Here is a 27,500-nt window from a genome sequence, read left to right on the forward strand (position 1 = left end):
TGTCATGACGGAATTATGCCTCGCAGTGGTGACGTCACACGTCGCCGTGCAAACGAATGTAAAAATTAGAAAATCGCCCAAAATTCCCAAGCCTATCCATCTGGCGTGATCTCACATAGCCCATGCTGTTCATTAGACCACAGAGCAACCGCATGCCGAAAATGGCGACAATCCGTCCGGCAGTATTGGAGGAGAAACGTCAAATTACGTGCAGACGTTAACAGAAATAATATATAGATATACATACACACGCACGCACGCACACACACACACACACACACACACACACACACACACACACACACACACACACACACATGCACACACATAATGGCGATCTCACTAAGCCTGCACTTCTGTTCTCATCTGCACTCCTTCCCCCTCCATTGAAATTAAATAGACAGACTGATGTATTGAAGTTCACAAAGCACAGGTGTGATGGACCAAATCGCCTCTACCTGTGTTAAAGTTCCTTGTATGTCAATGATATACCAAATGGATGCACAGCATGCACCATCATCTGACACAAATGAAGGGGCTCATGTATTCTGCTTGAAAGACTTTGGTATCAAGGCTTCCCTAATTGCATCTTGGTATGATCTCGCCCACAGCCCCACATGAGCTGTGCCATGAAGAGTCCTGGGGATCTAAAACTTGGCAAGAAACGCTCTTCGGCAATGTTGCCTACAGCCAGTGTCCTGTTGATGCTACGGGTAGGTCATAACTCCACATTTGCCTTTCCTTTGTCTCTTGTTTCTCCTGCCCTGATTTTCTTTCCATTCTTCTTATTATTCATTGCTCTTGACATACTGGATAGGTTTTGCTTTTCCCACATCAATAGGTCAGTTTGTCCTTTCATATGCAATTAGGCAAAATGACCCTTAAAATGCAATATTGAGAATCATGGGTCTGAAAGAACTGTGCAGAGATAGTGCACTTGCATTTGACCTGTCTATTCTAAGTTTGATGCCTGACTTGTGTATAACTGTCGCATTGGTGCTTCACAGACCAGGCTTCATATTACAAAGTGCACTGTCCCTCGCACGGATTTTAAACTAGATGTCCCATCTGCTAGCATTATTTGGGCCAAGTTAAAAATCCCAAGATGTCTTTTGTGAAGTGTGGGCAAGGTATCACCAGCAAAATGAACACATTACAAATTCCTGTCATCATCAGTCAAATGTCAGGCCTGGCTTGCCGGTTTGTGAAAGATGGTCTAAACGTACTCTTTGGTCAGTACTATATGGAATAAGTAGTCGTAGTATTAGTAACAGTAGTAGTATTAGTAGTAGTAGTAGTAGTAGTAGTAGTAGTAGTAGTAGTAGTAGTAGTAGTAGTAGTAGTGTTAGTGGCAGCCTCGGCGGTAAGGCCTTTAGAAAAGACATGGTCATTGTGTTGGGGTATCCTGGTAAAATTCTAAATTTGTGCTTTGCAACAGTATTCTCGATTTTCCTTCTCAAAAATCAGAGTACCATAGGAGTAAAAATATCTCGTATAATCCACATATAGACTTTATACAGCCTTCCCAATAATTTTAGCCAATCACATGACCTTGCTCACAACGTCTAGGTCAGATGTTAAGGATAATTGACTCCAGATCTCTCCAAGCAGTAATTTCAAAAACACTCCAAGCACAGTCCTATAAAATACAGCCTGCTTCCTTTAATGTACACAGTCGGAGGAGGAGGTGATTGGGACCATACTCTCTGCAGAGCATTGGTGATGCCTTTGCAGTCTCCTTGGCTATTGGGCACAATCCTGGACTGGTTGCCACTCCGACACAGTATACCAGCATGCTGCCACTCATTTTGCCGACCTCGGAAGGATGACAGGCCGAGTTAACCCCACTTGGTATTACTTCAACTGCTGAGCGGGATCCAAAGCCCACCATGCTAACCATTAAGCCAACACCAGGCATACACAGTAGGAAAATCCAGCATAGCCTGCCGAGCACGCCAAACTTAAAATCATGTTGTAATTTATTTTACCTTTGTGACAGGATCTGTATGTGGTTACACCAATCTCACAAAATCAGAACTATGGAACTTGAACACTTGCATTTTAATGGGTGGGCTTCAGGTTGTTTTCTGCATCAATGTTTAGTCTGGCGTTACTGCATTTTACAGGACTCGAGATTGCCATTTCCAAAACAAACCTAATGTGCCTGTGATTTTTGAAAATGTCAGGGTAATAATAATAATAATAATAATAATAATAATAATAATAATAATAACATAGAAAATTTAGGGAATGTTGTAGATGAGTGCTAGTTATGGATTGTAAGATTTAGTGGAACAACTCCAGGCATCAGCAGATTATCCTGTCCTATATTATTGGAACCAAAAATATGTTGAGGCTGTAGAAGATAGGGAAGGATTAAGGGAACTCGTGGTTGGTGAAGGAAGTACGATAAAGACAGTGTATGAGAGGGGCACAGGACAAGATGAGAGTGTGAAAAGATGGTGAAGCGAAGAGTCTGGTAAGCATTCCCCCTATCGAGGCTGGTGGTAACATGCATGCAGACAGTGCAAGATGAATCCAGTAATTACACCCACCTACAGAGCTGAGCACATTTTCATGCTGTTCAGTCAGAAAATTATTTATCTACTCTCTGCAGAACCCTGACTCCGGTATTCCTTTTACCACAATACAATTGCAGAAAAATGGAAAAATGGTAAAGCTAATATAGAGCAGGGATCTCCTGGATGCAAGGAGCCAGTAGGGATGTACGGGTCAGACAAGGAAATGCATAAAATTGCAAAAACGGTTTATATTGCACGAAACAGTGCATTGGTTAAGCTGAACCTCATTATTTTTTTATTGTCTTCTAGGATGTTTATGGTGCTGCTTTATAGGCTACATTTAATGCACATCCGTGCTATAATACAACCTTGTTAACCCACTCACATTAAGCAAAAAGTGGGGTTAAGAAAATCGTTTACTTCTGTCTGTCTGTCTGACCATCTATCTTTCTGTGTACAAACGTCAGTTGATGATCGAGGAACAACTTGATTTCAATTGAATGTTATATTTTGAACATGAATTGGAACATGAATCGGAAAACAAACCTTCTGTTTGACAGTAATTACCTCCCCCATCGAAGGTGGATATGCTTTCACCCCTGTCTGTCTGTCTCCCTGTGTACAGGATATCTCAAAATATTGTGGATGGATTTGGACAAAATTTTGTGGACAGTTGTGTCACAAGGATGAACTGGTTAGATTTTGGTGAAGTTCCGGATCCGGATCCGACGACTATAATTTTTAAGTGATTCTTCATCATTCAGAGATTGGGCTAAAAATGATATATAACACGATATCTCAAAAAAAACTTATGGACGGATTGGGAAAAAACTTGATGGACAAGTTGAATATGTGACAAGGAAGAAATGATTCAATTTTTATGAAGATCCGATTCCAGATCCGAGAATTTTTAAGTGATTCTTCACCATTGAGTGATAGGGCTAAAAATGATACAAAACAGAACATCTCAAAAAGTAGTCGGATTCAGACGAAACTTGGTAGACTGGTTGAGTGTTTGACGAGGATAAATTGAGTCGATTTTGGTGAAGATCCGAATCCGGATCCAATAATTTTTTAAGTGATTCTTCATCACTGAATGACAGGGCTGAAAACGAAACATAACACATTATCTCAAAAAGCAGATGGATTCGGACGAAACTTGCTGGACTGGTTGAGTATGTGACACGGATGAATTGAGTCGATTTTGGTGAAAATCCCAATCTGAATCCCGATGCGAGAGTTTTATATATTTTTTAGTGATTCTTCACCATTCAGCGATGGGGCCAAAACCAATATATAGCATGATATTTCAGAAATTTTGGACGAGTTGTAGCAAAACGAGGTTGATGAGTTGGTTAGGTGACAAGAACAAGTCAATTTGATTTTGGTTAAGGTCCGGATACAGATCCAGCCTTTCAGTGGGATACAAAATGAAAACTGTTTAGCCTGGCGGAGATATGCGATCTACCAAGTGCCGTTCTAGTTTTTATCTGAATTCGTCCCAATTGCGCATGCACAAAAAGGAGTAAAATTTTTTTTTTTACTCTGTCTGCCTGTCTGGGAGTCAAACAAAATTGAAAATCATTCCAAATCGGAAAATTACTGATTTTAAAGACATCATAAAGGATGCAAACAACAGGCACAAATAACTAATGTAATATGTTAAATATGGTGGTGTAATATGAGACACTGCATCAACAAGTGATGCAGAAATATGACACTGCATCAACAACGGGATGAAATCACTTCTGGAAGTTTTTTTTCTACGACCTTAAAATTTTTTATTTTATTTGAATTTAATTATATACTTCAACGCGAGAACACAAATCACCATCTTGGCACTTTCAAAACCCTTACGTTTAGCAGTACTTGGACGAAATATTACGGCATTCTACGTCAAGAGCAATCGCATTTACCTCTCTTGACACTGCCAATGTTCTTTTTGTATTATATTTTCCTCTCTTTACATGATTATTATTATACTAGCAAATACAACCCGTCGCTTCGCTGATGGGAATATTAAAAGAGGGGGAGGGGTTAGGTGAGATATAGAGGGAGAGAGGGCAGAGTGAAAGCGAGTGAGAGGGGTGGGAGAGAGCGAGTGAGAGGGGTGGGAGAAAGAGTGAGAGGGGTAGGAGAGAGAGTGAGAATGGTGGGAGAGAGAGAGTGAGAGGAGTGGTAGAGAAGAGGGAGATGCGTGAGAGAGAAGAGGGAGATGGGTGGGAGAGAATAGTGAGCGGTGTGGGAGGGAATAGTGAGAGGGGTGGAAGAGAAGAGTGAGAGGGGTGGGAGAGAGAGCGAGAGGGGTGGGAGAGAGAGCGAGAGGAGTGGAAGAGAGAGCGAGAGGGGTGGGAGTGAAGTGAGAGATAGAGGGGTAGAGGGGTGGGAAAGAGAGCAAGAGGGGTGGAAGAGAGAGCGAGAGGGTGGGAGAGAGAGCAAGAGGGGTGGGAAAGAGAGCGAGAGGGGTGGGAGAGAAGAGTGAGAGGGGTGGGAGAGAATAGTGAGAGGGGTGGGAGAGAGAGGAAGAGGGGCGGGAGAGAGAGGAAGAGGGGTGGAGAGAGAGAGAGCGAGAGGGGTGGGAGAGAGAGCGAGAGGGGTGGGAGAGAGAGCGAGAGGGGTGGGAGAGAAGAGTGAGAGGGGTGGGAGAGAATAGTGAGAGGGGTGGGAGAGAGAGGAAGAGGGGCGGGAGAGAGAGAGGAAGAGGGGTGGGAGAGAGAGAGAGCGAGAGGGGTGGGAGAGAGAGCGAGAGGGGTGGGAGAGAGAGCGAGAGGGGTGGGAGAGAGAGCGAGAGGGGTGGGAGAGAGAGCGAGAGGGGTGGGAGAGAGAGCGAGAGGGGTGGGAGAGAGAGCGAGAGGGGTGGGAGAGAGAGCGAGAGGGGTGGGAGAGAGAGCGAGAGGGAGGGAGAGAGAGCAAGAGGTGTGGAAGAGAGAGAGAGCGAGAGGGGTGGGAGAGAGAGAGAGAGAGAGAGAGAGAGACACAGAGAGAGCGAGAGGGGTGGGAGTGAAGTGAGAGATAGAGGGGGAGAGGGGAGGGAGAGAGAGCAAGAGGGGTTGGAGAGAGAGCAAGAGGGTGGGAGAGAGAGCAAGAGGGGTGGGAGAGAGCAAGAGGTGTGGAAGAGAGAGCGAGAGGGGTGGGAGAGAGAGCGAGAGGGGTGGGAGAGAGAGAGCGAGAGGGGTGGGAAAGAGAGCGAGAGGGGTGGGAGAGAGAGCGAGAGGGGTGGGAGAGAGAGCGAGAGGGGTGGGAGAGAGAGCAAGGGGGAGTGGAAGAGAGCGAGGGGGAGTGGACGAGAGTGTGGGGGAGTGGAAGAGAGCAGGAGAGAGTGGGAGAGGAGCAGGAGAGAGTGGGAGAGGAGTGGAAGAGAGAGAGCTGGGATGGGAGAGAGAGAGAGAGAGAGAGAGAGAGATAGAGGAGGTGTGGGGTGAGAGAGATGGGTACAGGAGGGGGAGTGAAGGAGAGGGGGGTGGGAGGGGGAAGGGAGGAAGAGAGAGGACAGAAATAGAGTGGGGAGGAAGGAAAAAAGAGTGAAAGGTGAGGGGAGGAGGTGGAGTTAGGAAAGAGAATGACGTTATGCTTAATGACCACACACACACAGGAATACAGACATATGTGCATAAATATATATATATATATATATATATATATATATATATATATATATATATATATATATATATATATATATTGTTGTGGTGACAGCTACCGAGACACCAGCTTGTCACTCAGGGGGATTAATCCCGGGTTGTCCTCGTTGCCGGACCTGGGGCCACCGCTCACAATTAACGTTGTGGTATGGTGGGTTGTTTTAAAACCACGAACGCTACCCAGTCAACCACGAGTTCCAGTGTCCACCGTCTAATTATTCTGTTTACCTGGAGGTCGCGTGGTTACCTGAGCGGGGAGCGCGCCCTGGGCAAAGCACCAATATTATCTGAATAGATTTTAATTAGGGTGGCCGAGTGTTTTAACTGCTGGTGCGTGCCGACGATTTTTTGGTCAAATCTGTGGTAATTACCTCCCAGTCTATCTCGGTTCCAACAATGCTAGACAAATGAAGGAAAGGACAAAGACAGACAGGTTGGAAATCGACAAATAATTTATTAATAATAAAATAAATAAATAAACCGTATCTTGCCAAAAGGTGACCACGTGTGACTTCTTTAAGGTCACACTGAGGTGAACAGAGCTGCTATCCACCAGGAGCGACTCCTTGAGGAATATCTGCCTATGAGAGATTCCGATTAGAATCGTTCTGCAGAGTAACCATGAAAAATATGCGTTTGCCTCATAACATCACCAAATGACGTCATAATGTCTCACGCTTGACATATCTAGAAAGCACTCATCAAAGTGTTCAATTTGAGTTACTACACGATATGGTTCCTAAAACTTGAAAATTTGACCTTGGGGTCAAATATGTTTGACCTTCAGCGCTAACCATGAAGGTCAAGGCCAATTGCCACCAAAAATTAATCTGCTGAGCGCCAGACCATGAACTATATTCCCATGAAGTTTGAAGACGATCCGATCAAAATTACTCAAAAAATAAGGGTTTCGTCAACTCCCCTGATTTGCGACAAAGGTACCTTGACCTTTGACCTTGACCTTCAAAATTTTATGCGCTGAAAGGGACCTCTATAGGCCTCTGATCTGCGAAGTTACAAAAATTTCCAATGATAACTGCGCTCTGCAGAATTTTTTATACGTGATTACAGACAAAAAAAAAAACAAACAAACAAGCTGACTCACATATCTTGCAAAAACTTCGTTTTGGTAAGATAATAAATAAAAAGAACTTTTTATTTGCTGAGGTAAATTAAGAATTTCAAAGCAAAATCAATCAAAATGCCAGGAAAGAGACAAAGAGCAGAAGCTTAACGGAGGTTGACTTACTTACAGCTAAACACAGACAAGGGTACCCAGCAGATCATTCAGGGGGAGGGGAGGGGGAGAAAATCGTCTCGCTCACCAGAAAGTTGTCGGTGAAGCAAAAATGTTCTGAAATGCGTGCGTGCATGTCACATCCGTCGCCAGCACCCAGCTTTGTCGTACAGCCTCTCGCGGGGCAGCCTTAAACGCCAGTCCACACACTCGTTTGCTGAAGTTCTGAGCAGGATGAACCGTCTCGCTGTTGGCGCTGGCCAGACACCCACACACGCGTTTCCTTCTCCTCTTTTGCGCTCCTACACCCGCTTCTTGCTCGCTTCTCTCTCGTACCTCCTTCATTCATGCTTTTTTTATTATCTCAGAAGGTATCTCCTTCTTCTTCAGAACTTATCGCTTTTACTTTTTCCCCACTCTCAAAACGTATCTTCTCACAGAACGTCTCTCTCGCTTCAGAATGTCCCTCTTTAGCCTTTTCCTCTCCCTACATCTCTTCTCACATAACGTCTTTTTATATCTTCCGGGCGTCTCTATGGGGTGCCGTCCGCCCCAAGCTCACCCCATCCCACTGGGGCACGGTTACCATGACGACCCATGCGCTCTCAAAAAAGGTGGGCGTCGGAGCTCGCTGAAGAATGCTGCTGAGGAAAAACGAGGGCGGGCTTCAGAGCTCATGAAAGAAATGTTGCTGAGGAAAAATGAGGGCAGGCTTCAGAGCTCGTGAAAGAAATGTGTGTGAATGTGTCTACCGCAAATAAAAAAAAGCTTCCCATAAGAGAGGGGATCTATCCTTTACCCTTCTCAATGGATCACATTTAAGAACCCATTAGACATGGGGATGTGGCTAATCTGAACATGCCTTTAAGGAAATAACTGTCTGAGGACCTGGATGTGTGGATGCATTCATCAGACCGGATTCTGAAATCAGTAACAATATATATAGGCCTCGGGCCCTTGGGACCTACCTTGAACTCCCCCTGCGACAATTTTTCACTGATACCAGTGTTCATATATATATATATATATATATATATATATATATATATATATATATATATATATATATATATATATATATATATATATATATATATATATATATACAGTAGACTAGGCGTAAGTCGGCAGCGTGTAACTCGTCACTTCGCCTAAGTCGGCAGCGTCAAAAAGTCCCGAATTTATCTCATGTTAAATCCCTTTGAATAAAGGGTCATCCCTCTGTAAGTCGTCATCTCTAAGTCGTCACTTCGTCTAAGTCGTCAGATGTTGTCCGTTCCCGCGTAATGGAAACTCAAGTAAATTACCACTCCTAACTCGTCACACGGGAACTGCTGCCTCGTGAGAATCCCGATTTCATGGAATCGTGATGCTCGCTCATTGGTTTACACCGCCAGTGATAGGTTATTTATAACTGTGTACACACGTTGATCGCACTTCAGGCAGGACAATGGTGACTAAGCGTAAGCTTACACCTAAAACCTACCAAGAAAAATACGACATGATCCAGTTTTGCGAGGCAACCCCACTGATGAAGAAAACAGCCATAGCTGAGAAGTTCGACATCAAACGGCAGACATTGAACAATATCTTGAAGAATAAGGGCAAGATATTTGGACAAGTGGAGAAGATCGCGAGGCCGGTAGTAAGTGTGAAACGCGTGAAGTGTGTGTCCTTTGAAGATGTCGATGACGCGCTCATCATCTGTTTTCCGCAAATGTCGGCTCAGCCAAATATTCGGTTGGACGGTGAAATGTTGCTGCTGAAGGCACGTAAATTCTCGGCGGACCTCGGGCATAATGATGCCGAGACCATGCCGATTCACTGGATAGACTGATTCAAAGTGAGGTGGGGAATCGGCAAGGTCAAGAAGTGCGGCGAATCAGGCAGCGTGGATTCGGCAGTGGTGCACAACTGGAAGGATGGAAAATTGAAAGACATCTTGGAAAGGTATCAGCCTCGGGACGTGTACAATGCTGATGAGACTGGGCTTTTCTGGCAGATGCTGCCAGAAAAGTCTCTGGGGTTCGTTGGTCAATCCCATCATGGTGATAAGCAGGCGAAGTTGTTGTCTTACAGTTGATCATGATATTTACTTTTGATAAAGTGATTCATGAATTCCATCTTTGCTTGATCACTTTCCAACTCACCAATGAAACCCACCTATGCCCCGAGGATTGTGTTTTCCTTTTGGTACAATAGCCGGCTCTCACACATACGTGTCCATATATATATATATATATATATATATATATATATATATATATATATATATATATATATATATATATATATATATATATATATATATATATATACATATACAGGCCACGCGCGACTTCATCCTTCACCCCACAGTCATCATGAATGTTCGCATACGCGTAAGTCGTCACATTTCTAAGTCGTCACTTTTTTCTCGGTCCCGATGGTGACGACTTACGCCTAGTCTACTGTATATATATATATATATATATATATATATATATATATATATATATATATATATATATATATATATATATAAATATATATATATATATATATATATATATATATACATATATATATATATATACATATATATATATATATATATATTTATATATACATATATATATACATATATATATATATATATATATATATATATATATACATATATATACATATATATATATATATATATATATATATATATATATATATATATATATATATATATATATATATATATATATATACACACATATATATATATATATATATATATATATATATATATATATATATACATATATATATATATATATATATATATATATATATATATATATATATATATATATATATATATATATACATATACATATATATATATATATATATATATATATGTATATATATATATATATATGTATATATATATATATATATATATATATATATATATATATATATATATATATATATATATACATATATATATATATATATATATACATATACATATATATATATATATATATATATATATATATATATATATATATATATATATATCCCAAGTATTAGAAAAAAGATGTTCCCAGAAAAATAACTCATTTGCACTATGCTTTATTTACCTGTTTCCATGGCAACCAATCAAAAATAGACGAATCTCACAAAGATCGGCAAAATGTCAATATCTCTCTCAAATATAAACATAAAATCACAAAATTGGTGTCAAATTAAAGCTTATACATTTACATATTAAAATATATTTTGCTTATGCTTATTAGCTCATTTGCATATTAATTAAATTTGACTTAGAGATAATAATTCCCACAAAAATGCAAGAATTTCCATTTTCTTTCCTTGTAATTACCACACATGTCATTTTTTGTCAAAAAAAAACATTACTTAATTGTTGCCAGATACAAGCCAAGTTGGCAAAAAATATATTAAAATTTTTGAATTTTCTAAGTAGGCTAATTAGCATAAATACAAAGCACTATGAATCGTTCGAAAATAATGCGAAATCAGATTAATCAATGGAATTAATTACCTGGGCCTGATATAATACATAACTGCGACTTATGATGTCTGTTGGTGTTTAAGGGAAACATAACTATTTTCTGCTTGACTAAAGGTGGTGGAAATAATTTTAAATGCATTGATATGCGAATTAGGATCCGCCATTATGGAAATTCTCATTTTCGTAAATATCTCAACTTCTGGTACATGGAAATTTGTAAATGAGTAATCTACACATATGTTTGGAGGGTCAAGGAATTAGGTGAACATATTTCCTTTGTTGTCAGAGATGTAGAATAATGTTTGAATAACTTAATTACATGCAAAAAAATACATCTATATTCCCTATGAACAGAATGCAAGGAGCGATGTGTCCTCCGTTTTGAGTTTCACGTAAGCATCAGGACTACATATTTTGATAAGATTGGGCCTTGAAGTTAAATCAAATATTTTAAAATGCAGTGGTATGTAAATAAGGTGAGTGGATGTCATTATATCATAATGTATCACTACCAGAGGCTGGAAATGGTGACCATCCTGTAGGCACAAAAGTTAAACTGATGTGTCATTAATTGTGGCTAAAGGAGAGCATATACAGCAAAAATGTATTCATATGGTCCATCTGAGTACAGTAATTGAAGATCTCACACTTTGAATGCATTTGGATATAAAAACATTAATCTAATAATATTTACCGTATCCCCTTTCTTCCAGAGTTACCAGATGTTTGAAAGCTGACTAGCCACACCAGATCTGACAAATGGTTTATCTTCATATTGTTCGCCTGCATGTGCACTCTACTATGAAGTAGATCAATACAATGGCAAAAACTATGAGTAGATGATCTGCAATCTGTTGGAGTCTTAGCAAACTTCGTAGCACACATCTGAGTTTAACAATCTCGACCAGTTGATAATCATGCTGTTTCGATTAACTCTCAGTCATATATAGAAGAAGTGTCCTTAGTTCGCAGATTCTGAGCCTGATGTTTGCTTGCTATGTCCTTCATTGGCCATCATACTATTCAATGTCCGAGTCCACACAATCTTCACATTCGCATGGCTCATCATCATCCTCATCATCAATGTCTTCTTCCAGTGCCTCCTGCAGTGAACCAATCGACTTCTTGGGTAGAATATCGCCTGGTAGCCACAGTGGCTCCATAACACCATATTTGTATGTCCAGCCATGTTCCTGCATGTCATCTGGTATGTTGGGATTGGCAATATGAGAACGCTTCCAAACAGCTGCTTGATAATTAGCTCTTCAGATGTGCTGCTCTAAGCACTTTCTACATGGAGGTAGTTTCCCAAGGTCAATGTTGCAGCCTGCGTCCAGAGGCTTGTCCCCACACTTCTCCCTTATCATGAGCACCCTTACTTCATCCACTTCCTGAAATAGACTCTTCCAATACATGATGCAAATGAACTGTTCCAACGTAAGCATCAAGTCTGACAAATAGGTGAATTCATCACTCTTTGCTCCCTCACAATGCAGGATACATATCTGTCTCTTTTTTTCACTGACATCAGTCTGTTCCTGCTTTCTCTTCTGAGGTTTCATCTCTGTGCAACGAATTGGGCCATCAACGCACTATGTCTGCAAGAAACAAATAAAATTGGTGATTCAATGTATTGTTGTATATGACAATAAGAATTATACAATCACAACTAGAAGGAGCAAGGTCAAGCTGTAGATTATGATATCACAGCATGCATACCTACACCTCCAGGCTAAAGAGCCATACAACCTCACATTTACATCGACGGAAGCGAAAAGTGACAACAGACAGACATGCACGCAAAAAAGCAATAACAATATGATCCCCCTTACTGGTGATTGGGGATTATAATTAACATATCATCCATAAAGACTATTCAACATCTCTGACAACAAAAGAAATCTGTTCACTTTATTCTTTGACCCTCCAAACATAGGTGTAGACTCCTCATTTACAAATGTCCATGTACCGGAAGGTGCGATATTTACAAAAATGTAAATTTCCACAATGGCGGAACGTAATTAGCATATCAATGCATTTACAACTATTTTCACTACTTTTACCCAAACAGAAAAGAGTTATGTGTCCTTTAAACACCACAACCATCATTAGTCGCAGTTATGTATTATATCAGGCCCAGGTAATTAGTTTCACTGATTAATTTGCTTTAACATGATTTTCGAACGATTCATTGTGCTTTGTATTTTATGCTAATTAATCTACTTAAAAAATTCAAAAATTATTAAAAAAAATTCGCCAAACTGGCTTGTATCTGGCAACTGACATGTGTGGTAATTGCAAGGAAAGAAAATGGAAATTCTTGCATTTTTGTGGTAATTATTGTCTTTAAGTCAAATTTAATTAACATGCAAATTCAGTTAATTAGCATAAACAAAATATATTTTAATATGTAAATGTATAAGCTTTAATTTGACACCAATTTTGTGATTTTATGTTTATATTTGACAGAGATATTGACATTTTGCCGATCTTTGTGAGATTCGTCTATTTTTGATTGGTTGCCATGGAAACAGGTAAATAAAGCATAGTGCAAATGAGTTATTTTTCTGGGAACATATTTTTTCTGATACTTGGGATATATATGAACACTGTGGTATCAGTGAAAAATTGTCGCAGGGGGGGTGCAAATTAGGTCCCACTGGCCCCCAGCCGATATGCCAAAAGTGGGTTCAGTGGTAGATTTCATTGACACAAGGAAATCCATAAAGCATCCATTTGCGATATATGCCAACTTTAAAAGCATTCTCTAAAATATAGATACTACTTCTCCAAATCCAAATCAATCCTACAGCAAGCTATATGAAAAGCATACTCCTTGTGGGTTCTGTTATTTTTCAAATCATCTGTTGGAGAACAATATAATAAATTAGAAATGTACAGAGGAGACGATACCCCTCAAGAATTTGTAAAACTATTAGAAAAAGATTGTATTCAACTGACAGTAGTAATGCAAAAAAACTTATAAACCAATGAAATTAACACAAGATGAGGAAGAAGAGTTTGAGAACTCAAACATTTGTTATCTTTGTCAAGATGTAATCAGAAAAGAACCAAATGTTAGAGACCATTATCATCTTTCTGGTAAATATCAAGGACCTGCTCATCAAAGTTGTAATCTCAATTTTATACTCCCTACTTTCATTCCGGTCTTTCTTCACAACAACGCCAACTCTGACACACATTTATTCATAAGCAAACTTTCAAAGACACCTGGGATACAGTATATCTGTCATTCCTACCACAGACCATAAGTACATCTCATTTACAAAATACATCCCAACAACTCACAAAACTAATATGTGATTTCTAGATTTGTACAAATTTATGACAAATAATTTATCCACATTAGCGTCAAGTCTTAAAGCATATCCAAATCTCCAAAGTCATTTCCTAAATGAAGAGGAAACCTACCTAGTGTCAGCTGAAGCAAGGACATTTGAGCTCTTACCACAAAAGGGTGTCACCATATGACTTAGTCACCATATGACTATGTGGACAACTTTGGAAGATTAAAGGAAACACAACTCCCTTCAAAGGAAAGCTTCCACAATGAGCAGAATAAAACTCATATTATTGATGAAGATTATCAACATGCACAAAATATCTGGGAAAATTTACATAAAAAATCTCGTTGAATATCATGACTTGTATCTTAAGACTGATGTTTTGTTATTAGCTGATGTATTTGAAGCATTTAGAAATGTCTGTCAGAATATGAATTCATATGGATTTGATCCTGTTAATTATTATACAGCTCCTAGCCGAGCTTGGAGTGCTATGTTAAAGATGACTAAACAACCTCTCAAATTAATTTTTCATGTAGATATGCTGTTGATGATAGAGAAAGCAAAAAGAGGAGGAATATCACAAGTTTGTTCAAAACGATATGCTAAAGCAAACAATAAATATCTCTCTGATTATGATGCATTGAAAAATAGTTCTGATTTGATGTATTATGTTGCTAACAATTTCTATGGATGGGCGATGTCTCAAGCTTTATCATGTGGAGGCTTCAAATGGGTACAGGAGAATTATTATGAACGCATATTAAAATATATCATTATCTCCACCCAGAAATAATTGGATGAGGCAAAGGTTGGATATTACTTTGAAGTGGATTTAAAATGTCCTGAAGAACTCCACAATGCTCACAAGGACTTCCCATATGCTCTCAATAAAGAAAAAACAATAAAACTATGTCTCAGCAATTATCACCAAATTTCTTACTTGCTCTTCTCGAGCATGTACACCAACAGAAAAGCTTTTAACTACATTATATGGTAAAGCCAATTATGTATTATACCCAAGAAACCTGAGGCAATATCTATCAGCTGCATTGAGAATGAAGAAAATTCACAGAGTTCGAAGGTTTAATCAAAGTCATTCGTTAAAAAATATATGTCGACTTCAATACTCATATGCAAACAGTTGCTTCGACTGACTTCGAGAAAGATTTCTATAAGTTAATGAATAATGCTGTATTTGGCAAGACGAAGAAAAATGTAAGAAACAGACAAAACATAAGACAGTACATATTGGAAACAAGCATTTAAATTCATTAATGGGTCATTCTGTGTCAAATCAACAAATTTTCAGTAAAGTTCCAGGTCGACCATCTCAGATTTTCATCATTTTTTTGTGTGGGTTAGACAAATATTGAACAGAAAAAATGTCAAATATTAGTTATGTATTCCAAGTTTTTGAGATATGACCCCAAGATATATGACTCAAGGTAGGTTGAAGAAAAATGACCCCATAATTATCCTTCAATTCCAGCAACCCATTTCTTGGCATCTGTTTGAGATAAAGCAATGAAATTTTTTTTCTTAATGCAACTTTTATGGTATTTTAAAGAAAAAATAAAGCCAGATACATTGCAGAAAAAATGAGGCCTGCAGCCACCCTCAAAAATGGTAAAAATCAAAATAGCACAACTGAAACGGGCAACTTTGACCCATGTTAAAGTACCTTTCATTTATTGTGTCACCCATGTAATTTTTTGTGTGAAAAATATACTAAAATGTCTACCAAAATATTAATTACCAGGTGTCTACTGCATTTATTTTTTATTTTAGGCCCTTTCAAAAAGGGAAAAATATGAAATTTCATGATTTTCAGGTCAAAAAAATCACATGTGGCATACCTTCAAAATATACGTGCTTGGTATCAAATGAAAGCTCCTTTCATGTACTATAACTGTACCAAATCTCATTAGTTTTATAGCAATCCTTCATGTCCTACCAACCCCATCAATAAAGCCCCAAAACGAATTTGACTCATTATTGGCAATGTCATTTGTGAGCTGTTAAGTCAATTAATTTCTGTGTCTCACTTAAATAAAAATTTTCAGGCATTAAATACCAAAATATCAATGCACAAACCAATTCTCACATGTCTATCAAGGTGATTTTTTTCATTACACATCTCCAACATGGTGAATAATTGACCCATCTGTAAGTACCCGGAAATGCTAATGAGTAAAAATACACTTCCAGAGGAAATGGTTTTGTTCGTTTGCTTTAACATTTAAAAACTTTTAACATTGAACAATACTGTGTTTCAGCTTTAAGCATAAAGAATTATAGTACTAGTCTTTAATATGAAGCTGACTTAGGATCTATTTTTAGCATAGCCTATTTCTAGGTATGGCTTATTTTTAAACTTGGGGTGGTGTGTGCAAAAGTTTCTGAAAGTTGTAACTTGGAAGCACACTAACAAGATGGACCTGGTCTGCAGAAAACAATTAAAAACTTGTACTGTTGGTTCTATTCTTCAAGAAGAAACAGAATGTCATAAAACAACCTATTGCAAGTAAGGTTTTTATAGTTATTACTAATACAATAAATGCATACAAAGGGCAATTTTCAAATGCATGTCTGATTCTTTCTAAATTATACTGTCTTTATTTTATGAATCAGTAGTTGAGCTAATGTGTGCATTACTTTGATGTTATTGGATTATAAACAAAACTTGCACAATATTATCAGTGCCTGAATAACTTCAGTAATATGTGATGTCTCGGCCATTTGAAGGGATAAACTTTGAAGCTTTCAATTGGAAATTAACAGTTATTTTGACTAATGGCCTGGCCACACTGACATTGCATTGCGTTGCGTTTTTTGTAAGGTGTTTTGTACTGTGTGCTATAAATAGACTTAACGTACTGGTGTTGTTTAGCTTTATTGATGGGGTTGGTTGGACATGAAGGATTGCTATAAAACTAATGAGATTTAGTACAGTTATAGCACATAAAAGGAGCTTTCATTTGATACCAAGCACGTATATTTTGAAGGTAGGCCACATGTGATTTTTTTGGACCTGAAAATCATGAAATTTCATATTTTTCCCATTTTGAAAGGGCCTAAAATAAAAAAATAAATGCAGTAGACACCTGGTAATTAATATTTTGGAAGACATTTTAGTATATTTTTCACACATAACATTACATGGGTGACACAATAAATGAAAGGTACTTTAACATGGGTCAATGTTGCCCGTTTCAGTCGTGCTATTTTGATTTTTTACCATTTTTGAGGGTGGCTGCAGGCCTCATTTTTTCTGCAATGTATCCGGCTTTATTTTTTTCTTTAAAATACCATAAAAGTTGCATTAGGAAAAAAAATTTCATTGCTTTATCTCAAACAGATGCCAAGAAATGGGTTGCTGAAATTGAAGGATAATTCGGGGGTCGTTTTTCTTCAACCAACCTTGACACGCTCTAGGGGTCATATCTCAAAAACTCCTTGGAATACAGAACTAATATTTCACATTTTTTCTGTTCAATATTTGTCCAACCCACACAAAAAAATCATGAAAATCTGAGAGGCATTTGTTGATTTGACACGGAATGACCCTAATGGACCCAACTTTTAATGAGTAGAGACATTCTCTGAGAACCTTTTTACTATTCATATGGAAAAGGAAAGCATTGTGATGGATAAACCTATTTTTGTAGGAATATCAGTTCTTGACTTGCCCAAGTTGTTGATGTATGCCTATTTCTACAACAGCTTAAAGAAGAACTATGATGACAGAGTTAATCTACTTTACATGGATACAGACAGTTTTATGTTGGACATCAAGACAGAGGATGTTTATGAGGATATGATGCAAGACATAAGCATATATGACACAAACAACTATGAAAAAGATAATCGACTATTTTCTACAAAAAAAACAAAAAGTTATTGGAAAATTTAAAGAGGAGTTGGGGAGGGGGGTGGGGGTGGGGGGCAGATAACGAGTGAATTTGTAAGATTAAGAGCAAAGTCTTATGCTTACAAGTCTAGTGGTTCTAAAAGTGATAAAAAGTTAAAAGGGATAAAGAAAAATGTAATCATAGACACTATAAATTTCAAGCATTATTATGATTGTTTAGTTTTAAAGAAAGAAACAAGTGGAGACATCCTCTGAGAAAATCTTTCCTACATTATATGGTAAAGAATTAAAATATTCTGAAGAACTCCACAATGCTCACAAAGAATATACTAAAGACATCGTGTGTACTAAAGATGAATAGTATGAGATGTTATAAGCATCAGATATATTCAGAACAAATAAACAAGGAAAACACATCGTGCAGAGCATGATACTTGCAAAATCGACCCCCTCTCCAAAGGTTGCCATGGATACATCAAATTGTTCATTTCAATAAGATTAAAATTGAAAATCTTAAAGCTTTGGTGAATCAGATAAAAATTGATTATAATTATTTTTCAGATTGAAATTGATGATTTTAGAAGTCTGACCTTGAGTTGGCCTTTGACCTTTTGAGCTCAAATATAGTTGGTTTCCCAATTCAGTGACACAATATGCAAATCCTCTTCAAATTTCAAGTCAATCAGATGAAAAATGACAATTTTAGAAATTTGACCTCAAGATGACCTTTGGTCATTGACCTCAAAATCAATAGGCTTCTCAGTTCAGACTACCTCGACAACTTTGTGAAGTTTTGTGAAGATCGGTTTTAAATTGTGTCCTGTAAGGGATTGACAAACAGACAGATAAACAAAAATGACTGACCAATATACTTTTAAAATCTTCAATTTTGCAAGTAATAAGAAAGCATTGGGAGCATTAATTTGATGATGAGAGATATATAATGGAGAATGGAATTAATACTTTACCACATGGATACTAGGGTGCTTCTGGAGCCCCATGATTTAAAATTTTTTTGCATTAAACTTCTACCTACCCTCAGTTTGTTCCACTTCCTAAATAGACCACTCATACAAAATTTGGTTGAAATCAATTATTGTCAAGGCCCTAGGGGGTCCACGAGCCAATCAAAATTGTATCGCAAGTTTATTATTTTATGCAAAAGGCAGCTATATTTATGCAATGAGTTACTCTGAAAAATAATAGCTCCTGTTTAATCATTCTGCATATTTGCCCTATTTACCCAGGTCAAAAAACCAGTAAAGACCAGTAGCTTACTGGTCAACTGGTACCAGTTGAAAACCAGTAGCCAACTGGTACCAGTAAAGCCAGTTGGTTTCTTACTGGTTTTAATATGGAAATTGGAATAGAGTGATATATTACCAGTTGAAATACAATTGTATTTAACTAACTGGTATCAACTGGGAGACCAGTACATTGCAACTGGTATCAACTGGGACCAGTACATTGCAACTGGTATCAACTGGAACCAGTAAGACTTTAACTGGTACAAATATGAGCTACTGGTTTTTTCAACTGGGAAATTGGAATTCTGACTGAATTTAACTGGTACCAGTTGAAACCAATAGAGACCAGTTAAAGACCAATTCGAACCAATAGAGACCAGTTGAAAATGTGTACTGGTTTTAACTGGTTTTTCGACCTGGGTAAGGTTACGTTTAATCATTTCACTGTTCATGCCCACCAAATTATGAATGAGGCAGCTATTTGATAGATATTGACATAATTAAAAAATAGCTGCCTTATGTTTTATTAAATACATTGGAGCTTATATTATAAATTGGCTACCATTTCTATATTTGAGTCATAGAAACCGAACAAAAGGCAGTGCAAGTCAAAAAATGACTATTTTTCAATTTTTGAGAGAACCAGTAACATGTATTAAAGCACTTCAATAATGAACGAATTGAAAATCCACAGTTTGAATTTTGGTACCTCGTATTGCAGTAGTTCACAGTTCATATCAAAGGTGCCAAATTTCACAACACACCAAGTCTCATGCCAATTGTCATTTGTAGATTTCCGCTTGCGCAGGTTTGACGTTTGCTTTCTGTCTTGCTCCACAACTTGCAACACATTTTGATAATGTTCTTCAGTTTTGGCTGCTGCAAGAAAGTTCGAATTCAGTTATACTCCACGCTCAGCACAATCATTTACCACATTCATGAAATCAACATTAACATCAGAAGCTTGGTATGCAGCAGAGTTTGACCAGCTTCCAACAATCTCTGCAAGAAACTCATCGTCTATCTCTAGAATTTGAAGAGTGAATCAAGAATCTTCTCTGACTAAATCAGCAAGCGTAGTGGACCGATTGATGCCTGTAGGGAACTTGGGCTTCCCAAACCAAGTGCCAAAATGGTCACATGGCGTGTGTATAACCTCTGGAGGTTTAACAGTCAAGAGTCTATCAGCTAGTACCCGTTTCTCCTCTTGTGGTACTTTGTTACTGATGAGTGCGAGAGGTACCATCTCTGCAGTGAGGTACCAGAGATGGCATTGAAATGCTCTGACTGCACTTATGGAAACCTCGGGATTCACAGCTTCATACATTGGCAGAGTATGATACAGCTTCAAGTCATTCCAAGGTGCATGGACAGCAGAATTACATGTAATCCACCAGGAGCTGTAGACAATAGTAGCAAAAGTCACAAAGTCCTTCACTTTTGGCAGCTGGTGTTTCGTTGTAATTGTTCCTGAGGGGAGTTGGTTAATTGCAGCTTCCAACAGACAAATTTTGATGGAATATAACAGCTTTGCCATCCATCGGGCTTTGTGAAGAGCTCCAGGTCACTTGAAGTTGATTGTGTCATTACCACCCAAAAACACAAGACACTGCTCTACAAACTCATGATAATCATCTCTGTGAAGATCTAACTGCAGGGTTATGGTATTCAGCACACTAGCTCTCCATCCTTCCATCATCATATTAGAACATAGCACCAATATGTACAATAAACACTGAAGGTAGCTAATATATGTTACATTCATTAATGGATCCTATTTGAATAGATGCCATATGCACATAGTAGAGGACATAGCCCTTCAAAAGCCTGGTGTTGGCTGAGTGGTTAGGGTGGCGGCTTGGGATCCCAGTGTCCTGAGTTCAAGCCCCGTTGGCTGCTGAATTAACACCAGGGGGTTGGCTCAGCCTGTCATCCTTCCGAGGTCGGTGAAATGAGTGCCAGTGTACTGGTCCCGGTGTATGCCCCGGTTAGAATAGGTGTACCATATCCCTGTGTGTCGTAAGAGGCGACCAGGGTTGGCGTCAGGAAGGGCATCCGGCCATAAAAAAAAACATTGCCTCACAAAAAGCCAAACCCCTGCACAGCAGGGAAAAATGGCTGTAAAAACGGTCATATTTTTTATAGCCCTTCAACTTTTGGGCTACCGGTGGACCCCCAAAACAACTTCTCATTTCATTTAAATTTAACAGAGGTTATTATTTTCACTAATGGAACATTTTAAGACTTGGTAGAAGTTAATTGCTTACTATGAGGGCTCCAGAAGCACCCTAATGGATACAAGTGTTAATACAGAATTTATAATGCAAGTTTTTTTTCATTAATAAATGGGAAATTACATGTCTGAAGATTTTAATGAATTTGCTGGTGAGGAACTTGGTCCAGAAGACAGCTATGATACTGGCAGCTTTTGTTCAAATGTTAGTTATGAATGTATTTTGATAGACGATGAAGATGCTGATCATAGTGAATACCCTGATGATATAAATAATGATGATGAACATTGTGAAGCATATAAGTAAGCTGATTTGAAAATATGATTAATTTGAGGGTGAAATTATTTGTTTTTTCAAACATACCATATAAATTAACAATATGCTAAATCCAAGTGATATGAAAGATCCCGAAACTTTAAGTTTTGAGGAAATCGAAGGACACGCTGCTGAGTCATATCAATTGTGAGTTGTCCAATGTGCTCATGGATGGGATTAAACACAGAGTTAGAAGCTTATAAACAGTGTATATTCTGTGATTATATTCTCATTACTCACCTCAAAAAATATGTAAAGGATCATAATTATTTCAAAATTACATCCAAAATGAATTACTTCACAAGATTGATAAGAGAAATGAATATAAATTATAAGGGTGATTATACACCTTTCCTAACAATGGAAGCGATTGATAAAATTAGGTTGATGCTCCACAGATTAATTATATATTATTCATGATTGTCATTTTAGAGAAAACATCAACACAAGATATTATATAAATAAAATGATGGATTATTTAGAAATCAAACCTGAACTTCAGATAAACTCTAGAGTTTCAAATAGAACTTGTAAAAAATTAGGTTATTTATTTTCCAGATATCTAAGTTAATGATTTTTTTACCTGTCTGGGAAAGTAAGATCACATTTAACAACCACAAAAATATACCAAATTCATTAAGATGTCTAATAGTTGATTCAAGCGGATGTGGAAGAACTTGTTTACTCTTAAAGATGCTCCTTACTCCAACCTTTTTGGATTATGAGAATTTACTAATTTTCACAAAGTCAAGTTTTCAACCTGAGTATCAATTGCTCTCACAAGGTTTGAATGCGGGTCTTCAAAAAGAAGACATTATCAGTTTATTTAAACTTCAAAACAAACTATTTAAATGATTATAACATTGAAGATATAATACAGCTATTTTGTTATATTCAAAAATGTAAAAAATAAAACCACTCCTTCAGTATCTTGTAATCTTTGTGATAATACAGATGACATACCTTCACCCCAATATTTGGATAAATCAAAAAAGAACCTTATTATATTTGATGATTGTGTAAATGAGAGAAACCAAATAGTTCTCGATAGCTACTACATCAGAGGGAGACATTCTTCTTTAATTGCATTTATCTTGGCCAATCATACTTTCAACTCCCTCATTGACTGGTAAGAAATAATGCTTATACTTTTATTTTGTTCAAGCTAAATTCAATAGATCCAAATAATTTTTGGAAAGACAATTGTTCAATATTATGTAGTAAATGGGAATTTGAGGATTAAATGAAACACACTATTGGAAAATTTAAATATATTGTGGTCAAACAACATGAGGTACTAAAGGATATTTTTCAATAAATAAATACAGAAAATGGAAGCAAATGAAAGAGCTAGAAGGTTCAAGGAACATCAGAAGTTCGTTTCAAAAGTTGTAAAGCAACAGGAAGACATAAAGAAGAAACTGAGACAAAAACTAATGGGTGAAGAAGTGTACAAAGGAAAACAAGAGAAATTATTTAAACTGCTTTTAAAAACTCCTCAACAAAAGATTACAGAAACTCCTGTTTCTACAACGATAGAATATACTCCTAAAAACAAAAAACTTCAAATTCTGAAAGATTTTAGTCAAATGGCAGAGCAAGAACTAGAAGATATATGAAAATTAGAATGTGATGATGAAGGATTTTTCCAATTGCTGAGAACGGTAAATCAACCTCCTGATTATGTTGTGAAGGCTATTCGGAACAATGAACATTCATCAGATTCAAAACAATAGCTGGTTTCATACCAACAGAAGAATCAGCACAGTTCTATCCAGTTAATGCAAAGGTATTGATATTTAATAATGAATTGATGTTCTTGAGTTCTGCTCGAGCAAGCATTAAACGAACTCCCAGATTAATGTTTCTTCGAACAAGAGATGGTCTCCAAGGTTCAAATTATTTTGATGAACTGTTGATCACAGAAAATGAGGATGATAGAGTATATATTGATTTACCAGACTCACTTGATTATGGAGTTTCTGTTGCTGGTAAAGGTAAAAGGAATGAGAAGGAGAAGCATATTCTATATGCTTTAAGTAAGCGTGGTTCAGGTATATCTTCGCCACATGTTAGTTTTCTTCCAAATGACCCATCACAATTGGTGAGAAGACTGTTATTGCTGTGAGGAAGTAAGAAGGCTGGAAACAACAACTGTTTTATTTAAGTGTTAGCCATTTTAGAGCAGTTAATGAAGATGAAAATAATTAATAAATGTCAACACAATAATATTTTAACCCATATTAAATTATATGAGAAGCACAATCCTTAGTTTTAATTTAATGACGAGTGATCACACGGCTTCATTCCCAAACCCAATACAACTTGCTGTTCGGAACTTGACCCCACAAAAGAATATGAAGCATCTTTATTGGCTATGGAAACGAATAATACCGTTTAATATAATAGCGAAAAATGATAAGTTTAGTTATAACCCAGGAAGCAGATACAAAACTATAACAGCTTCACCCAGAGCATATGAGATTTTCCAAATATCTTCCGAAATTGCTCGCCTTATGAAAGAACAAGGTGATGACCCAAAAAATATGGTTATAGATATTCAAAAACATCCTTCAAAATCAACTATTACACTTAAAAATAATTACAAAGTGGATTTCACAATTTATAATCATTTGGAGAGTTATTGGGTTTCTCCTAAAAAAAGATTGAAACTAATGGGACGTTTTACAGTGATAATGTCATTCAAATATCCTCAGGTATAAATTCGGTATTGATTAACTGTGATTTGATTGGTGCTTATAGCGATGGTATAAGAACAAATACAATATTTTCATTCAGCACATACTCTACTCCAATCGGTTATAAATTCAATGTTGAACTGAAAAATCTTGTATGTCTACCTGTGTCAGGAAAAACCACATACAGGTTAAATTTTAGGATAACTGATCAAGATAATCATATGATTCCCTTCTATTGAGAAATAATATCCATCAGAATTCACCTACGTGAAGTTTGCCAAAAAAATTAATACGATGGTTTTTGTGAGGAAATACGAGTTGGGAAAATATAAAATAATTATAAAAGATGGAGATGGGATGTTCCTTTCACCATACTATAATGATGAGGGAATGTGTATTGGTAGAGGATACAATAAACCTTTGAGACAATGGGGTGTAGGACATCAATTTAGAAATAAAGAAGATGGGATAATTGATACTCGAATGGGTATAGATTCAACTATTCTTAAACATAAAGACCTAATAGGTTCAACCGCTTCTGCCATGGGAAATGCTGCGGGTGCTATAAAAAGTATCAAAGTTGCTCCAAAGGAATCCCATAAATTAGAAGCAATCAAAGACATTAATAAAGGCAAAACTCAATTGTCTTCTCAAGAAAGAAAGAAAATATAATCCAAATATTAGGGTTGGGGATTCAAAAGTTTTATTTCTTTCAGTAAATAAAAACAATTATGGAAACAATTGATAGTATCTATGATTTGGATGATACCATTATCATCTCAAACGCCACTAAAAAGAAAGATTACTTCAAGGCAAATGCTATAATAGGAACTGATTGGTACACAAATGGAACCAAAAAATTACAATAAATAATCAACAAACTAACTTGAATCTTGCTGATAGTTTCTTGTTGTGTAAATTTTCATTCACTAAGACTGGAATAAAACAAACGCCACACTCATAAATGATTTATTCTGGAAAATGTTTGATAGTATTCATTTGTATATTGCAACACAAGAAGTTGAAGCAGTTGATTATGTCTCTGCTACATCTGAAATGATGAAATTTACACTATATTCGTTTGGTGATAGAATGGGTAAGGAATCTGCCAAAGGTTTTCTTCCTGATATAGCAATGGGAACAAATGCAGACCCCAGTTATGCTCAAAGAAAGGCAATATATAACGATGATACAAAAGCAGGGAATAGTTTTACCATGGCAATCCCCCTTAAAGGTATATTTGGATTTTGTGATGACAATAAAGTTCTGTATGGACTTAAAATTAGATTTCAACTACAAAGGAATGATAATGAAAATAGATTTCTTTTTTGGGGTTGATAATGCTTTCACCGCTCAGAATAAATTTGTTATTGATCAAATGAGTTGGTATATTAGTGAATATATACCTAATCTCAAAACAGAAGAGATGTTGAATAGAAGACTTAACTCAAAGAAACCGCTAAATGTATCATACCTTAAAATAAGATGTCAACATGTTAAACTGAACGAAACCACTGACACGTGAATTTGAGTGTTCTGGAAGGAATGCCACAATAACACTGGTTCATTTTTCAGAAACCAGATGGAGACATTGCTTCTGATAAGAATAATGGATTGAGTGATAATGCCAAGGTGAAACAATTTTTGGGTTTCTCTGGATGGAACATTTTATTCACGAGACAGATTGGAAATTAATTGGGCTAAAAACGATTATGCTGAAGATTACAAGTCTGACCAAAAGGTGTGTGTGAAATTAATGGTAATAAAGAACCCATTTTGGATTTCCATCCATTGGGAACATACTCTGCATAGAGCATTGGTGCTGCCTAAGCAGTCTCCTTGGCTATTGGGCACAATCATGGACAGGTCACCACTCCAACTCAGGATACCAGCAAGCTGGTACTCAATTTTTCCAACCTCAGAAGGATGACAGGCAGAGTCAACCCCACCTGGTATTAATTCAACATCCAAGTGGGATTTGATCTCAGGATCATAGGATCCTAAGCCCACCCTAACCATTAAGCCAACACCAGGCATATTTTGGATATGGTTGCGTTTCAAAGCCTACATACAATCTACGTAGTTGACCTGAGTTCTCAAAAATAAACTACAAAGTCTAATTGAGTAAATACTTCCCTAGACATTGAAAGAGGAGAGTGAAGAAGTTAATACATTTTGTTTGCTTTTGAAAGAAACAGAATTACGCATTAATACAGATGATGTTATGATTAGTCTCATCATTTTTTAATAAATAAATGAGTAGGAAAGTGCCAGCTGTGGTATATGTCAATCACATCAATCTTAACAAACCAAAATTATGTATACAAAATCAAAAGTCTTGTATGGTTCAGGTTAATACAATTCAGTGAAAGGGAGCTGTAAGAATTGATGTTTTGCTCACAAGAGAACAGGTTAACATCTTGAACGATACTGGCTAACTTAAAATTAATATGTCAAAACCTATGTTGAAGTAATATTCAGTCAGGGAGACAAGTGGAGGATTTATTATATCCCTCCCTCTTTTATTGGCAGGTCTTGGTGTGGCAGGAGCTTTGATGGGTGGTATTTCCACAGCGGTAAAAACTGCTAAAAAAAGGAAGGCTCAACTCCAGGCTCAAAAAGAGATGGAAAGACATAACAGAGTTAGAAAAATAAATTCGTGGAAGTGGTGTAATTGTCGATTTTGCTGAAAAACTTGAAAGCCGACCTGATAAAGCAAGATTGTTAGTTCGAAATATGCTTTCTTCTATCGCACAAGCTGGTGTAAAATTAACTAAAAGGGTAATGGATTATATCTTTCTCAAAAATAAATGAGTATTGATGAGTGGTTTAAAGAATTTGGAAAGAATACAACATCCAATATAGAACTTGCCAAATATTGTAAAAAAATAAAAATCGATAATGTAGTTATT

General features: G+C 37.1%; 1 protein-coding gene across 4 annotated transcripts in view; it reads left to right on the forward strand.

Annotated features, from left to right (window-relative positions):
* LOC147017238 (adhesion G protein-coupled receptor B3-like) overlaps nt 1-27,500 on the forward strand; it is a 216,839-nt gene that overhangs the window by 104,736 nt on the left and 84,603 nt on the right. For all 4 annotated transcript variants that reach the window (XM_085846687.1, XM_085846689.1, XM_085846685.1 and 1 more), the window contains exon 9: nt 612-713. In XM_085846687.1, coding sequence (XP_085702813.1) covers nt 612-713 — 102 coding nt within the window. The remainder of the gene's footprint in view (nt 1-611; nt 714-27,500) is intronic.

Source organism: Eptatretus burgeri, chromosome 11 (genome assembly GCF_056783735.1).
Source record: "Eptatretus burgeri isolate ZD-2024b chromosome 11, Ebu_testis_v1, whole genome shotgun sequence".
Classification (NCBI taxonomy): domain Eukaryota; kingdom Metazoa; phylum Chordata; class Myxini; order Myxiniformes; family Myxinidae; genus Eptatretus; species Eptatretus burgeri.